This window comes from Halyomorpha halys, unplaced genomic scaffold, assembly GCF_000696795.3.
Source record: "Halyomorpha halys isolate HHAL.00 unplaced genomic scaffold, Hhal_1.1 Scaffold527.1, whole genome shotgun sequence".
NCBI lineage: Eukaryota > Metazoa > Arthropoda > Insecta > Hemiptera > Pentatomidae > Halyomorpha > Halyomorpha halys.
The window spans coordinates 607,896-624,542 of NW_027107993.1; the positions used below are offsets into that span (position 1 = coordinate 607,896).

The 16,647-nt window shown below is 31.7% G+C and overlaps 2 protein-coding genes across 2 annotated transcripts in view; one reads left to right on the top strand and one right to left on the bottom strand.

Annotated features, from left to right (window-relative positions):
• Nucleotides 1–681: 681 nt before the first annotated feature.
• On the bottom strand, nucleotides 682–2,751 carry LOC106683914 (uncharacterized). The gene is made up of 2 exons (XM_014425668.1): nucleotides 2,495–2,751; nucleotides 682–970 (listed from the first exon to the last, which is right to left on the bottom strand). Exons 1-2 carry the CDS (start codon nucleotides 2,708–2,710, stop codon nucleotides 746–748), a joined length of 441 nt encoding a protein of 146 aa, XP_014281154.1. The 5' UTR covers nucleotides 2,711–2,751; the 3' UTR covers nucleotides 682–745.
• A 7,343-nt stretch (nucleotides 2,752–10,094) lies between these two features.
• Nucleotides 10,095–16,647, top strand: part of LOC106683912 (uncharacterized) — an 11,279-nt gene continuing 4,726 nt past the window's right edge. The window contains exons 1-2 of the mRNA XM_014425665.2: nucleotides 10,095–10,202; nucleotides 11,574–11,673. Of these exons, the coding sequence (XP_014281151.1) occupies nucleotides 10,158–10,202; nucleotides 11,574–11,673 (145 nt within the window). The 5' untranslated portion in view covers nucleotides 10,095–10,157. The remainder of the gene's footprint in view (nucleotides 10,203–11,573; nucleotides 11,674–16,647) is intronic.

Sequence of the window (16,647 nt, forward strand, 5' to 3'; positions counted from 1 at the left end):
TCACCTACAGAAAATTTACTTGTTGTATATATGTGTATACAGTTGTAAATATCAATAAATAAATTATTTAAAAAAAAAAAGTTATATCTCGAAAACTATTTAACGTAAATAACTCTACTAGGGCTCATATTTTATCAAATTTACTATTCTTTAAATGACGTTCTCTTAGGTTTTCTTGTGTTGTTCCTACTTTTTAAGATAAAGAGGTCCGAATGAAAAATAATTTTTTTTTTATCGCTTTGAAACAGCCGCCATTTTTTATTCCCCCTATCTATACTTGGCAGACTCGTCAATTTTGGCTAGTAATTATACATAGTTTTAATTTAGGTAATCAAACATTGGGGTGAGATAACTGCTTTTTTTCTCCTCTTGGGCTCTTGTACTATGAGAACTGTAAAGACTATGTATGTAAAGTCATGCGTACATTCATTCTTATGTATTTTTTTATATTATAATGTAATTAATATAAAAGTCTTGTTAATAAAAGTGATTTTCAGCGTATTTTTTTTAATTAACCTTTTTATCTAACACATTACGTCAATAAAATGTTATAATTCGATTATCCCTGAATTCCCATACCCATCATTAACCCGGATAACATGGGTTCTTCAGTACTATGTAAGATTGCTTACACTAAACAAATGCCTTTTAAAGGAGGGGTATGTCTATATTTATAAATTGATATAATTAATAAATACAAATAAATAAATCCAATAAATAAATATATTGCTATTAGTCAGCTGCTTCAAGAAGACATCAGTCCTTTCTTGTGGAACTTGTTGAGAGCAGTGTCCAGGAGCCGCTCCGAATACTGGATCTGGTCATCCGAGATGATACTCCGGTCCCAACGCTGCTGGAAGCTGGAAGGGCAGAACGAGGTCCATCTACACAGCCCGAAGTTCACCAAGAGTTTTAGGATGAGGACGATGACGACGACCACTGTGACCTTCAGGGCCACTTTGGCAAGGCACTGGAACAAGAGGGTATAGAGGTTGAAAAGGTGAAGAATATTTAAGGAACTTTGCATAAGAGCCAAATAGGAGTAAAAAGTGAAAAACACCCCTCCCCCTCTCAATTTTTGATTACTTAAATGAGAACTATGAATAATTACAAGTCAAAATTGATGAGTCTGCCAAGTATGGTTAGGGAGAATACAAAATGGCGGCTGTTTCAAAAACCTTAAAAAAAGTGTACCCCCTCTAAGAGCCGAGGTGAAAAAAGTCACCCCAATTTTTTATTACTTTAGTGAAAACTATGTATAATTACTAGTCAAAATTGATGAGTTTGCCAAGTATAGGTAGAGGGAATAAAAAAAGAGCTCTATATCTTTAAAACAATAGAAAACTTAAGATCTCGTTTAAACTCGAGTAAATATTTTAAAATATGAGCCCTGATAGAGCTATTCATGTTCAATATTTCCCGAGATATAGATTTTTAAATAGCAATATTTCATAAAGAATGCTCTAAAAAATTAGTGAATTTATTTTGAGAAATCTATGTCTCAAAAACCATTGAAAACTACTATTCCTACGAAGGTAAAGGTCATAAACTACTTTATAGTTGATTAAACTAGCTTTAATTTGATTGCTAATAGACATTTGTACGTCACATAGTTCCTGAGATATAGATTTCTCAAAATAAATTCACTAACTACTGAGTTACAGTACATTTTTTTTTTTTTTACGAAATGTAGCTTAAAAAGCTGTATCTCGAAAACTATTGAATGTAAATAGTTCTATTAGGACTAATAATTTAGCAAAGTTTCTCTTCTTTAAAAAATGTTGTTTTAGATTTTCTAGTGTTGTTGATAGTTTTTAAGATATCGAGCCCAGAATGAAAAAATAATTTTTTTTTAACGTTTTGAAATCCATTTTCACCATTTTTTATTCCCTCTATCTATACTTCTTGTTATACTTTTTTCTAGAAATGGAGCCAAAATTTGGTAATTGTCCTCATCTTATTATTAATGTATGGACATGAGTAATTTTAAATTAAAAATAATTTGTATTTATTCCCAAAAGAAAAATAATTTTGAAATTGTAAAAACTGTTTGAAAAAAATAGCATTAATGAAAGATAATAAAAAAAATCTTGTTAATGAAAAAAATTAGGAATTATATTCTTTTGATTTTTAATTTAAAATTGGCTCAATCTCAAGAAAACTTGAGTATGTATATAAATTTTGAATTTTTGTATGTAAACATGTATAAAAATATTTTATTAAAGAATAATATAAACTTTATTGATTGTAACTATATGTTAATTGTAAACTGTTGATAGTAAATATTTCTATTTGTAGAACTAGATAATGGGCAGAAGAGCCCGAAACGTTGTTTGTTCAGATGATATAAATAATAAAGAATTGAAAAAGGGTAAATTGATTCCTGAAAATAAATATAATATATTTATTGGATTTTTTTACTGGACTATTGATGGATTTAGCTCTCTCGATTATCAACAAATTATTATGACCTCTTCGAAAAATGTTTACTTACCTTGGTCAGGATCGGTATTGCTCCGAAGATGCCTTCAGTCCTGATGATCTCAAAAATGGATTGGGACTCGGCAGGTACCAGGTATCCTTCATATCCAGCCTGGACGGTGTAGGTCGGTTTGTCTTCGTCCCAAGAGGATGGCTTGCCGATAAGATGGCCTTCATTGGTCAGGTCTACTGGTAGTGGTGATTCTGCAGACTGGACCACCCCAGCCATCACCCACACTGCGACGATCAGGATCGCCACTTTTATCTCACGGATCTGAGGGGGTGACGAAGATAAGAGATTAACAATAGAAATCTGCATTTAATAATCCAGGAAGTAACATACATTTGAAGAACACGGAGGAAAAACAAAAAAACTTTAATGCACAAAAAAAAGAGATCTAAATACATAATCTTTTCACTTTCTTGAGACTAATTATTATAGTTTAAATAAAATAAATTATATCTTTACTTAACTCAACACTAAGTTAATCTATAATTAAAAGTTATAGAAATTTATGAAAAAGTGACATAATAAGGTAATTTGACTGAAATTAATGACCTTGCCAGCAAAAAGTTTTTAAATTATTAGCAGCGAGGTTTAACTTTATATTTAATTGTTTCTGAGAAAGGCAGAATGGCCGAAACGTTGGACTTTTAAAGAAATAATAGTCACCCACTTTACGATAAGTATTATGGATATTTGAGGAAACTATAATACAATATAATAATTGGTAATTATGTAATATAGCAATAAAAAACTTACCATTGTCGTTGCATAGACCTACAGGCAGTACTATGGCCCTTTTGGGACAAGACCTCCCTTATATACCCTTGGTAGGACTAAATTAGAAAGACCCTTCACTGCAGTACGTTGCAATTCCAAACATACCTCTATGGTTCCGTTCATCGGGTCTGAGCTGTAAACAAATATCTTAAATTATTCAGTATAACCTAATAGTAGATAATACAGTGGGTCAAAAAGGTATTGGCACACTTAATTTTTTTAATGTTTTATTTTGAAAAATCTAAAATTTTATTTAATAAAATATCCATAATTAAACGTAATTGTAAAAGTGAAGAAGATGGTCAGGATTGCAGTCAAAAAAAGAACAAATAGTTTTAAACTATTTAATGTCCAACGTTTCGCCCCATTTTGCTGGGCTTCATCAGAGCTGAAAAGATACAAAAACAACTAAGAACATTACAACAATAAGGTATGATAAATATTATGTAAAAAATAAGTGATAAGAAAATTATGTATAAATAAAAGGAAGAAAGACATAAAATACTGTTAATATAAAATAAACTTGAATAAACAATAATAAGAATAAAAAATTATGTAACAATGGCAAGAGAAAAAAAAAAAATTACGTAAAATATACGGTTAAAAAGTACAGGAGACGCATATAAAAAACTAATAATAAAAAAACAAAACATAAATGTATATGTGGGAACACAAAATATAAACACACTAACAGACGGAAAATGTAGAAGAAAGTTGAGATCTTTTTTGACCGCAACTCTGACCATCTTCATTTTTAAGTTATACGGTCAACTATAAGGGTATTCATGATCTTTAATTTAACATGTTAAATGAAAAAACTCCTGTTAAATGGAGAAATATTTCCTTCTTTTACCATGTTAAAACGATATAACATTTAACATGGTTGAGAGTCTGTTACTAGGTCTGTTAAATGGAGAATGATGTCACGCAACAGACCAGCTGAGCTCATCACCGTTTTGTTTGTTGTCGTGTTAGGTAACTTGCTCCTATTTGGTGTTTTAATTGTGTTAGTAATGCTTTGGATGTTTTTATAACTAATAAAGCAATGGCTGACAATAATAATAATAATGGGATGACAGTAGTTAATTAGCTCATCTTGATTCTCTTCCTAACAACTTACAAGATCAATAAGACACTCAGTGGCCAAACTTGAACAGCTTCCACTTTTGACTCACTTTAGAGATTTAATTTAATTACTTAAATTAAAACTTAAAAGTAAACAACAACACAAAGTTTTGGAAGGAAAGGTTATTAGGCAAGTTGCTCAGAAAATCCTCTAGAAGCTCTTATGCATTTATGACTTTAAATGGGGCTGCTCACAATCTTATACTTATAACATTTAACATGGTAAAATATTTTACATTTAACACAACATCATGAATACCCCTTATATACATATAAATGTAATTGTAAAAGAAATATTAAAAATTTACAAAATTAAAAAAATAAGTAAAGAAACTTATTTTTTTAGAAATTCAAAAATATTGGCACACTTTTAATTATGTACATAACATTTTATAAATTTGAACTGGATGCCACTGATATTACGCCATCATACAATTGGCATCTATGAGAGTCTGAATCTTCTCGGCATTGACTAAAGAAGATTTTGGATTACTTCTTATCCCATTCCTCAGAAAAAGTTTTCTTATTTAGCATATTTTTTCTTATGTTTAGGTCCAAATTATAAGTGTATAAGTAAAAGTGATAAAGTGTGCCAATATTTTTGAATTTCCAAAAAAGTTTTCTTCACTTATTTTTTTTAAATTTTGTAAATTATTTATTTATATTATTATACAAGAGCCGAAGAGGAGAAAAAAGGCAGTTATCTCACCCCAATTTCTCATTACTATAATGAAAAATATGTATAATTAATAGTAAAAAAAATGGCGGCTGAGAAAAAACGATTAAAAAATTTAATTTTTCATTCAGAGCTCTGTATCTTAAAAAGTAAGAACAACACAAGAAAATCTAAGAGAATGTCATTCAAAGATGACCAAATTTGCTAAAATATGAGCCCTAAAAAGAGTTATTTACGTTAAATAGTTCTCGAGATATAGCTTTTTAAAAAGCCAAATTTCATAAAAATCTACTGAAAGGTTAGTAGTTAGTTAATTTATTTTGAGAAATCTATATCTCAGGAACTATGTGACGTACTGATGTATTTTAGCACTCAAATAAAAGCTAGTTTAATGTACTATAAAGAAGTTTATGACCTTTACCTTCGTAGGAATAGTAGTTTTCATGATATTTGCTAAAATAAATTGATTTATAGTTGTTCGGACGATAAGTTTGATTTATATATATACTCGTTATAACAAAAAATTGTAAAAGTGGCATGTATATATACAACTTTGTCAGCGGATTGCAGTGTGATTCAATTAATACGTTTCTACAGTGGACACAATGCTTATCCATATTTATTTATTAGCTTTTGCGACAAAACTCTGGAAGATGAAATAAAAAAAACAGAGGTTTTTGTGCACCCTAAAGGTTTAGAACCACGCTGGATTCCTGGCATTACTATAAACTATTCGCATTGGTTTTCCATAGTCGAACAGATCCGTTACTTAGGACTACATCTGGACAAGCGACAGACATGGAATCGCTAAACAAGACTGAAAATACAGGAAACTGCACCTCGATTCTTACTAGACAAACGTTCTAAGCTTCCAATCCATTACAAAAGACTAATCTACTATTACAAGGATGACTATTATAAGGTCTATGAACATACGGATTTGAGAGCTTTGAGGCTCCACTATACCTTCAAATTCCTCCCGAATCCAATCCTTCATAAAATCCTTAACGCTCCTTACTTTGTCACAAATCATCACCAGTCATCCACCAGGACCTCAATGTTCCATATGTTGGCGATTTGGCCAAAACCAGATACCATTCCTTCCATGGAAAACTTCCCAACCACCCAAATCCACTTGTTTCTAACCTGGCTTCTCCTTCATTACCTAATAATCCTCCTAGGCGTCTGAAAAGAAGGTGGCCTCGAGATCTTCTCCTCTAGAAATGTTATTGGAGTTCTATCAATGGGTAGATCCTCCACATGTTTGTATCATGTCATTTTATCACTTACAGCAAATTTCCTTGTTGTATACATTTTTATACAGTTGTAAATAAAAATAAATAAATTATAAAAAAAAAATAAAGAAAGAAGGTTTTTAGAATGTAACAGTTATACATGTCATTAAATCACGTATTTTTCTTACATCTAACTTATAATTGAAGATAGATATGTACTTTCCAACTATCTCTTTATTACCTTATCCTAATCTAACATTATCTTGTCTTTAAAATAAAAATATAAATAAAGGAAGAATAATGATAAGTAAACAGTGATAAGATAAGATATAAAACCAACAGGAATTGGAAATTACTGCTAATTACCTGCATGGCCTTAACGTTGTCGCAACAAATGTTGCAAGCACTACGTGACCTCTTCATGCATCACCATGTTGCATGTTGTATGTTGCATCCTCTGAGTGCTGCAACATGCGGGACTCTCAAGTATTTATCTTTTTTTTCTTTATTTTGAATAATGCCGTTAGATTTTTGAAAACTAAATTATTGTAGTAATTACAATAAATTGTTGCTGTCAAAAAAAAAACAAAAAAATTTTAACAACTGTGTACTTTTCGACGTTTCGCTCCACTTTGTAGAGCTTCATCAACGCTAAAGTATACAAAAACAACTAAAATATTTTGACATAGTAAGATAATAAGATCACAAAAAAGTAAATTAAGGTGGGGTTAAAATTATGTAAATATAAGTGAAAAGAAAATCATATACAAATGAAAGAAATGGTGAAATAAAATAATATTAATATAAAATAGACAATGATAAGGGGAAAAACATTATTAAAAAACACCAAGATGTGTTATCCTACTCCATTGGATTGCTAGTTACTCAGCATACTGATTCTAATCTAATCGAGAAATTTTTTTTATTATTACAATATATAGACATAACAAGTAAAAATATATAATAACAGAATATGAGTTTTTTCTTTTTTTCATTACTTAGGTTCTTTTATTTTTCATGATTTTTTTCTTCTATTTCTATACTTTATTAATTCTTTTGTTTGTTAATCCCTCATTTTTTCTCCCTCTTTCTTCCTATTCTATTCTTTTCCCTATTGTTTTTTCATATTTTCTCTTTCAATATGTCTTTCCTCTTTTTTTGTTTCTCTTTCCTTATTTTTCCCCTCTTTAACATAAATAAAACAGACCTAAAATACAAAATAAAACTGATATTCATTTTAAATAAATAGAATATAAGCCCTTAATATATAATAATAATACTTTATTTACTCTGGGAAGAGTCCCTTTAGAATAATACAGAGAAATCGACAGATGAGGACTGAGGAGCCTCAGAGATACTTAAACCAAAATACAAATACAACAGTCATTATAAAAAATAATTATAAGTTACTTTCTCACTTTTATCAATTGGACAATAAAAAAAAGAGAAAAGAAAACGATGTAAAAATAATTAAGAATGATATAATAGTATATATACATATTTACAATTATATTGATTTACAATTTTATGGGGTCTGAATGGATAAGAAATGGTTGAACAGACGGGATTTAAAGGTAGGGAGGGTATTGGAGCGGCGGATGTTGGAAGGGATGGAGTTCCATAAGGATGAGGCTCGGATAATGAACGATCTATCGAAAGCAGCAGTTCGGTGGGCCCTTGTGTATAAATCTGAAGACCGGGAAAGGGTATTGCGGGAACAGAGGATTTGAATTGAAGGAGCTCGGAGATGTATGAAGGACGGCGGGATTGAATGACTTGGAAGATGAAGGATGTCAGGAAATACGACGGTAGGAAGGATAAAGCCACTTCAACTCTGCATAAAAACGGGAAACAGAGGCGTCCTTTGGGATCCTAAAGATGAATCGTACATATCAATTTATCAAACGTTTTAATTTCGCCTCGAGATTCCCAGAGACGCCTCCATATACTATACAGCAATAGTCAAAGTGGGGAAATATTAGAGAAGTGACCAGGAGCCTACGAGTTTCAAATGGAAATAGGTGGCGGAGGTAATTTAAACGTTTTAAAGTTGAAAAGGTACAGCGGGAGATATTGAACTCATTTTTCCAGGAAAGTGTTTGATCAAAGGTTATTCCCAGGATTTTGATGGTGGGGTAAAATTTTATGGGACTATCATTGTAGGAACAGAGTTGGAATATTAGGAACAGTTTCAAGGAGGTGATTGGAGACTATTAAGATCGCCTTCGTCTTCTGCGCATTTAGCTTCAACTTGTTGTATTTATTATATATGTCATATAATTAATACAAATAATTGATAAAAGTAGTGATAGATATATAAATATAAAAAAAAATAAACAAATAGATATAAAAAATTAACAAATATTAAAAAAAAACAATACGCAAACTATTAGGATAAAAATGAATAGGAGACGTAAAAATATAAAATTTATGAGAAAACAAAATTTAACTCACTAAAAGACGGAAAACAAAGAACTAAGTTGAGATTAAATGAAGGTCTGGTAAGAATAAATAAAAATAACAATATTATAATAATAAAAATAACATAAATAAGAAAAGAATATGAAAATTATGAGAAAACAAAATTTAACTCACTAAATTCCTCAAGTATCCTTGGTCCCATCCTCTACACCGTCTATACAGCTGACATCCCAACCAATCCTAACACTATCCTCACCACGTATGACGATGACACATGTGTGCTCGCTGTTAATAATAACCCATTCATTGTATCCCAAAATCTCCAATCCCAATCCCATATCACAGACCTCGAAGATTGGTGTCGTAATTGGAGGATTAAGACAAATTCCAACAAATCCCATCAAATCACCTTTACCCTTCGTCGTAAACCTACTGACTGCCCTACAGTTTCATTTAATGATGTTACTCTTACCCCTGTCGAACAGATCCGTTACCTTGGACTACATTTGGACAAACGATTAACCTGGAATCCTCACACCAGACTGAAAAGACAGGAAACTGCACGTCGGTTTCGACTATAACAGCATGTGCTAGACAAACGGTCTGAACTTCCAACACATTACAAAAGACTGATCTACATGACTGTAATAAGGCCATTCTGGACATAAGAAGTTGAGCTTTGGGGCTCCACTAAACCTTCTAATTCCTCTCGTATTCAATCCTTGCAATCCAAAATCCTTCGTAAAATCCTCAATGCTCCTTACTTTGTCACAAATAAAATCATACATAAAGACCTTAATGTTCCCTATGTAACCGATCTAGCCCGAACCAGATATCACTCCTTCCATTATAAACTCTCTAACCACTCAAACCCCCTAGTTTCTAATCTTGCATCCTCTTCCATTCCGGACAATCCTCCGAGGCGCCTGAAAAGAAGATGGCCACGAGACCAGCTAATGTAAAATGTCATTAGAGTGCTACCAATGGATAGTTTCTCTACACGCCTGTAACACTCCAATTTAACTTAGATCAGATTTACTAAATGTATCATAATGTACAGTTGTAAATAGCAATAAACAAATATTAAAAACAAAAAAAACTCACTAAAAGACGGAAAACAAAGAACTAAGTTGAGATTAAATGTCGAGTAAGAATAATTAAATAAATGTCGAGTAAGAATAAAAAAATAATAATATTATAATAATAAGAATAACATAAATAAATAAAGAATATTACTATTATTTATTTAGTTCATTTATTTATTCAAATAAAGCATACCAGAACCAAGAAATATCCTTAACATAATTAAAATAAATTTTATTCTTAAGCCATATGTCCAACAGTCATCAAAAGGAAATATTATATGTCATGTGTTCCTAAATAGTTTCGATGTATCGTTAGTGATAATTGCAAAGGTAGAAGTATCGATATTTAAATGAAAATTATCAAAATGGACGACCACCTTCTCGAAGAAATCATTGTAAGTAATGTATGACTGAGACCACTGCTGTTAGGTGTTCGTATGAACAAGTCTAATTATGTGCTAAAGGCTTTTCGAACATTTGATGCCTACGACCATTAGGGTGTCATAATCTTTAGTTTAACATGTCAAAGTGTGTTAAATAGAGAAATATTTTCACCTTTTTAGCATGTTAAAACAATATAACATTTAATGTGGTTGAGAGTCTGTTAATAGGTCTGCTAAATGGAGAATGACGTCACGCAAGAGACCACCTGCAGCAAAAAAATTGATCTATTCAAATAATTAAGAACACATAAGCAAAGGAAAAGTTATCCTTCTGTATGCAATATTAACTAAAATACATAAATAACAAATTTAAAATAAAATACGTTATGTTCTTTAAAACAAATCAATGAATGATTTAAAAAGAAACAAAACAATGATATCAAACGTTGCATTGATCCCTCACATGTTAACCAACTGAGCTCTTTCCAATGTAGCCCGTCGTACATAGCTGCAATGAGCTCTCCAATTAGAGCCTTTAATAAACAGTAATTGTTCTGGAGAGTAGGGCCACTGGCCAAAATATATTTTATTGTAATTTCACTATACTAGCGACAGATTGTCAAGGAGTGAATGCCATCTTCCTTTTCTTCGGAGTTACATACCGGGTAGTTATCGACACTATCAGGCATATATTGTTTCGTAATTAAAGTGAACAATTCCGTTCTAAACCGTAAAATCAACCGTATTGACACCAGATCGAAATTATCATATATATATAAAAAAGGCAGTTATCTCACCCCAATTTCTGATTACTTTAATGAAAACTATATATAATTAATAGTCAAAATTGATGAGAGATATATGTATTTATCGGCAGCAGATGGCGTCTTAGTTTTTTTCAGGTCCAAAATAACACCTATTTGCTCTGGCAAGTCGCCTCTGTACTACTGTGCTAGGTTTATTGTCCGATAAATAAAAGGGGCTAGATAAACGAAACTGATTACATTTACAAACACGTAACTTCTTAAGTGCCTTTCAGCGTGGATGAAGCAAACAGTTCTTTATTTTTACTTTCATCTATTACTTTATTAGAATTTTAAAACGCCCAATATAAAAGTAAAACGAACGAGCAACTATCCAAACGACAGCAGACAAAATGACGACGAGCTCAGCTCAGCCCCCTCCCTTTCCTAACATGCGAACTCATCTTGGATACACTATACCTGTATTTAATGTTTAACATTTAGTTAACAACATCTTTATACTTAGTTGATAGTTTTATCATGCACTTAACGATAGATTACGATTAAAAATATTAAATTTCCTAAAAAACATCAAATTTTGTTTTATAAACATTATTAATCCATTAATGTTCTATTAAAGGAAAGGGCTGGAATGGACTCTCGACTAGTGAGGCCAGAACATGCCTTGCCCGTCACTGTGAAGGAATTTATCCACGAAGAAACTCCTGAAGAGAAGCCTGGTATAACTATAAAGTTTTTTAAATATAAAATATACTTATATATCTGAATCTGTATTCTGAATATTGCTATTGTATCAGTAGCCTTCCTTCACTTATGCTTAGTACAGTGTATCAGTTAGGTAAGCATTCTTCTACTTTCTTTGGTCCTTTTTTTCGCCCCTTGTCACTTTTTCTTTCACTTATCTATGTATGAAATATACAGTAATGGGAATTAAAGTATTCGTGAACAATTTTGAATTCGAGTTTTCGATAAATATAGACGTTCCTTTTTTGTTTTTGTGCTTCTTTCAATCCAAATAACAAAGTCTTCCTAAATGGTCGGTGTGTTTGTATGTGAACTCCGTAACTTAAAAATACAAAGTAATTTGAAACTAAAATAATATATTTTACAAATTTTTTGATAAAATTGACTAGAAATTGAAAGTGCAACAGTATAAAATTAATTTTTCTCATTTATTTAATTTCCTACATAACGGCCTATTTAATGTAATATAGGTCTTATTCTCATTTATATAGTTTTCTTTTTAGATTCTTTTCTGTTGGCTTTACAGACCTCGTAGATCTTTGGCAGCCCGAACCAGCCTTGGGCAATTGCTTTCTAGTTTGCTGCCATCTAGTTTTTGGCCTCCCACGTGGTCCCTTGCCTACTATAGTGTCATTCATTGTTTTATAGAGGCATCCTAATAGTACAAGAGCCCAAGAGAAGAAAAAAGGCAGTTATCTCACCCCAATTTTTGATTATTTTAATCAAAGCTATGTATAATTAATAGTAAAAATTGATGAGTCTGCTAAGTATAGGTTGGGGGAATAAAAAATGGTGGCTGTTTCAAAGGGATAAAAAAAAACAACTAATTTTTCATTCGGAGCTCTATATCATAAAAAGTAGGAGAACCTTAGAGAACGTCATTGAAAGAAGAGTAAATTTGCTTAAATATGAGCCCTAATAGAGCTATTTACGTCCAATAGTTTTGGAGATGTATCTTTTTAAAAAGCAACATTTCATAAAAATGTTATATGGGACGTACTGAAAGATCAGTAGTTAGTGAATTTATTTTGAAAAACCTATACCTCAAAAATTATTTGACGTACAGGTGTCTATTAGCACTCAAATTAAAGCTAGTTTAATGTGCTATAATGTAGACTATGACCTTCACCTTCGTAGGAGTAGTAGTTTTCATGATATTCGCAAATTGATTTATAGTTGTTCGGACAAATTTTCATTTGCCATATTCATATGTGAATATCATAAGAACTACTTACTATCCCTACAAAGATAGGTGTCATAAACTGCTTTATAGTAAGTTAAATTTCCTTTATTTTGAGAGTTAGCAGACATATGTGCGTCTTATGGATCTAGAGATATGTTTATTCAAAAATCCAACATTTTATACGAACAACTAGAAATTAACATCTTGTGAGTTTATTTTGCCAAGTATCATAAAAACTACTACTCCTACAAAGATAAACATAATGAACGTTTTTATAGTAAATTTGACTAGCTTTCATTTGAGTGCTAATATACATCTGTAAGTCACATAGTTCCTGAGATATAGATTTCTCAAAATAAATTAACTAACTACTTTCAGTAGATTTTTAAGAAATTTTGCTTTTTAAAAAGCTATATCTCGAGAACTATTGGACGTAAATAGCTCCTTTAGGGCTAATATTTCAGCAAATTTACTCTTCTTTAAATGATGTTCTCTTAGATTGTCTAGTGTTGTTGGTAGTTTTTAAGATATAGAGCTCCGAATGAAAAATTAATTATTTTTAACGTTTTGAAACTGCCGCCATTTTTTATTCCCCCTATCTATACTTGGCAGACTCATCAATTTTGAATAGTTTTCATTAAAGTAATAAAAAATTGGGGTGAGATAAATGTCTTTTTTTCTTTTTACTATAATAAATTGCTTCAAGCCACACGTCTGGCACATCTTAACCTCCTTGCCTTCATACTAGAAGATATTGACTGACCGGTCTCTGTAAGCGGTTTACTGTTAGTTCTTCTCCTCTATGCATTGAGGCTTCTGATCTAAGATCACTCCTGAGCATCATACGGATGAGTTTCAGTTCAAATCTCTCAATTCTGCTTTAGGTTGCCTGTTCAAGCCCAGAGATCATGGTTGTACACCCTTAGTTTCTAGCCTTCATCAGGGCTAAGAACAGGAGAAGATAACAACCTATAGAAAATAAAAAATAAAATATAAACAGAATGACATAAAGTGAATAATTTTACAGAATGGAATTAATAAAATGAAGTGATGAGAGAATTAGAAAATAAAATGTATACATAGATAATTGAAAAAGTAGGTAAAATAACACAATTAAGGAAATAAAATGAAAATGAAGTTATATAATGCAAAGAAGTATGAATATATTAATTAATTAATTTAAAAATTGAAATATGGACAGAAAAAGAAATTGAGAGATAGAAAATATAAAAATATATAAACCTAATAATTGATAAAAAGACAAAATATGGTATAAGTAAAGTTTAACAAAAGAGATGAATAAAATAAAAAAAAAACAATTATAATATATGGTGAACATAACTAATAATGTGGATAAGGAAAACAGAAAAGATGGGGTGGTAAAATAAAGATAGGGGGAGGGGGAATAAATAAAATGAACCTGTTAGCTTGGAACAGGTTCGCCACCCAATATATATTTATATATTATCCAATATTTATATATATAAAAATATCCAATATATTTATACTTCTTTGCATTATATAACTTCATTTTCATTTTATTTCCTTAATTATGTTATTTTACCAACTTTTTCAATTATCTATGTATACATTTTATATTTCTCTCATCACTTCATTTTATTAATTCCATTCTGTAAAATTATTCACTCTAGCCATTCTATTTATATTTTCTTTATTCATTGGTTGTTATCTTGCTCTGTTCTTAGCCCTGAAGAAGGCTAGAAACTCTAGCCGAAACGTTGGCACAATTAAATAAGCTACACCAACTTATTTGTGTTTCATTTGACCGCACCCTCAACCATCAAGTAACTCAACTCACAATTAATCATGTTGTTGGGTGGATTTTTCGGCTTACAAGCACATACATTGTTATATCTTCATTTACTAGTAAGCCGATTTCCTCTGCTTTGCGTAATAGAGTCTGTCTTTACAGAATCCGATATTTTCGGTTCTTTTTTGAATTTACATAAAGCCGACCTCGACTTTCTTATTTTCTGATGCCCCCTCTTGCCGCGGACACCGGAATCTCTTTGTCCATCTCTTTGTCTCAGGCCAGTGAGAACTCCAAAGGCTTCAGATACTTCTCTTTGTATCAGGACTCTGAATTTAGGCGAGCTCAGTCATGCCTGTTCAGTCATGATCTTGCAAAGACAGTTTCTGTCTACGGAATCATAGGTTGCTTTGAAATCGACAGGTGTGCAAAAAGTGTGCACATCCTGATCTACTTCGCATCGCTTTTCGAGTATCTGTTTCTCAGGAAGAAGTTCTGGTCTAGCGTCCAATTTCCTCTCCTAATATCCTACTTAGTAGTCGCCTATTATATTCTCATAATACTGAGATATCCAATTTAGGAGGATATTGGTTATTGTTGGTTAATTTTTGTTTAGTCACGTGAAACATCATTGCTCATTAACGCCATTTATCCCTTATTTGATCTTGCTTACATTTGTTTAATTTTATGATTATTTATTTTTTTATATTAATATATCTGTTATCTGTTCGATGTTATATTTATGTTAGTAAACTATTTGATTTATTTTTTATTTATTGATATTTACAACTGTATAAAAAATAAAAGTAAATTTGATCATAATGACATAATGATTATGATATGATACAGCATGTAGAGAAACTACTTAGTAGTAGAACTCTAAAAACATTTTACAATATAAGGTCATGAGGCCAACTTCTTTTCAGGCCCCACGGAGGACTGCCAGGAATGCAAGGTTAGAAACTAGAGGGTTTGGGTGGTTAGGGAGTTTATAATAGAAGGAATGATATTGGGTTAGGGCTAGATCGGTTACATAAGAAACATTTCGGTCCTTATGGATGGTTTTATTAGTAACAAAATAAGGAGCATTGAGAATTTTACGAAGGATTTTGAATTGTAATGATTTGATACGAGAGGAATTCGAAGGTTTAGTGGAGCCTGAAAACTCAACTCCGTATATATGATACAAACATGTGGAGAATCTACCCATTGATAGAACTCCAAAAACATTTCTGAAGGAGAAGATCTCGAGGCCATCTTCTTTTCAGACGCCTAGGAGGATTATTAGGTAGTGAAGGAGAAGCCAGGTTAGAAACGTAGTTGGTTTGGGTAGTTGGGAAGTTTATTATGGAAGGATTGGTATCTGGTTCTAGCCAAATCGGCAACATAGGGAACATTGAGGTCCTGATGTATTTGATTTGTGACAAAGTAAGGAGCATTAAGGATTTTACGAAGGATTTTGGACTGTAAGGATTGAATACGAGAGGAATTCGAAGGTTTAGTGGCGCCCCAAAGCTCAACTCCATATGTCCAGATGGGCCTTATTATTGTCATCTAGATCAGTCTTTTCTAATGACTTGGTAGTTTAGACCGTTTGTCTAGTAAGTGTTGTAATAGTCGGAATCTGCGTGCAGTTTCCTGTCTTTTCAGTCTTGTGTGAGGATTCAACGTTAGTCGTTTGTCAAGGTGTAGTCCAAGATAACGAATCTGTTCAACAGGGGTAAGAACCATATTATTGAAGTATACTGTACGGCAGTCGGTAGGTTTACGAAGAAGGGTAAAAGTGTTTCAATTTCAGTAATCAGTGTGTAAATTTCTTGGGGGTGTGTAAATTGGGGTGCAATCAAAGGGTTATTACTAACTGTGAGCAAACATGTGTCAGCAGCATAAGTGGAGAGGATAGTGTTAGGAGTTATTGGGATGTCAGCTGTATAAACGGTGTAGAGGATGGGACCGAGGATACTACATTTGATTTTTTTTTTTTTTTTTTTTTTT

What these genes read in the sequence shown, in the direction of transcription:
- LOC106683914 (XM_014425668.1), bottom strand. Translation starts at nt 2,710, where the DNA reads ATGGCTGGGGTGGTCCAGTCTGCAGAATCACCACTACCAGTAGACCTG. An exon ending in CAATACCGATCCTGACCAAG is followed by an intron (nt 971 to 2,494) that starts GTAAGTAAACAT and finishes CTCTTGTTCCAG; the next exon opens with TGCCTTGCCAAAGTGGCCCT.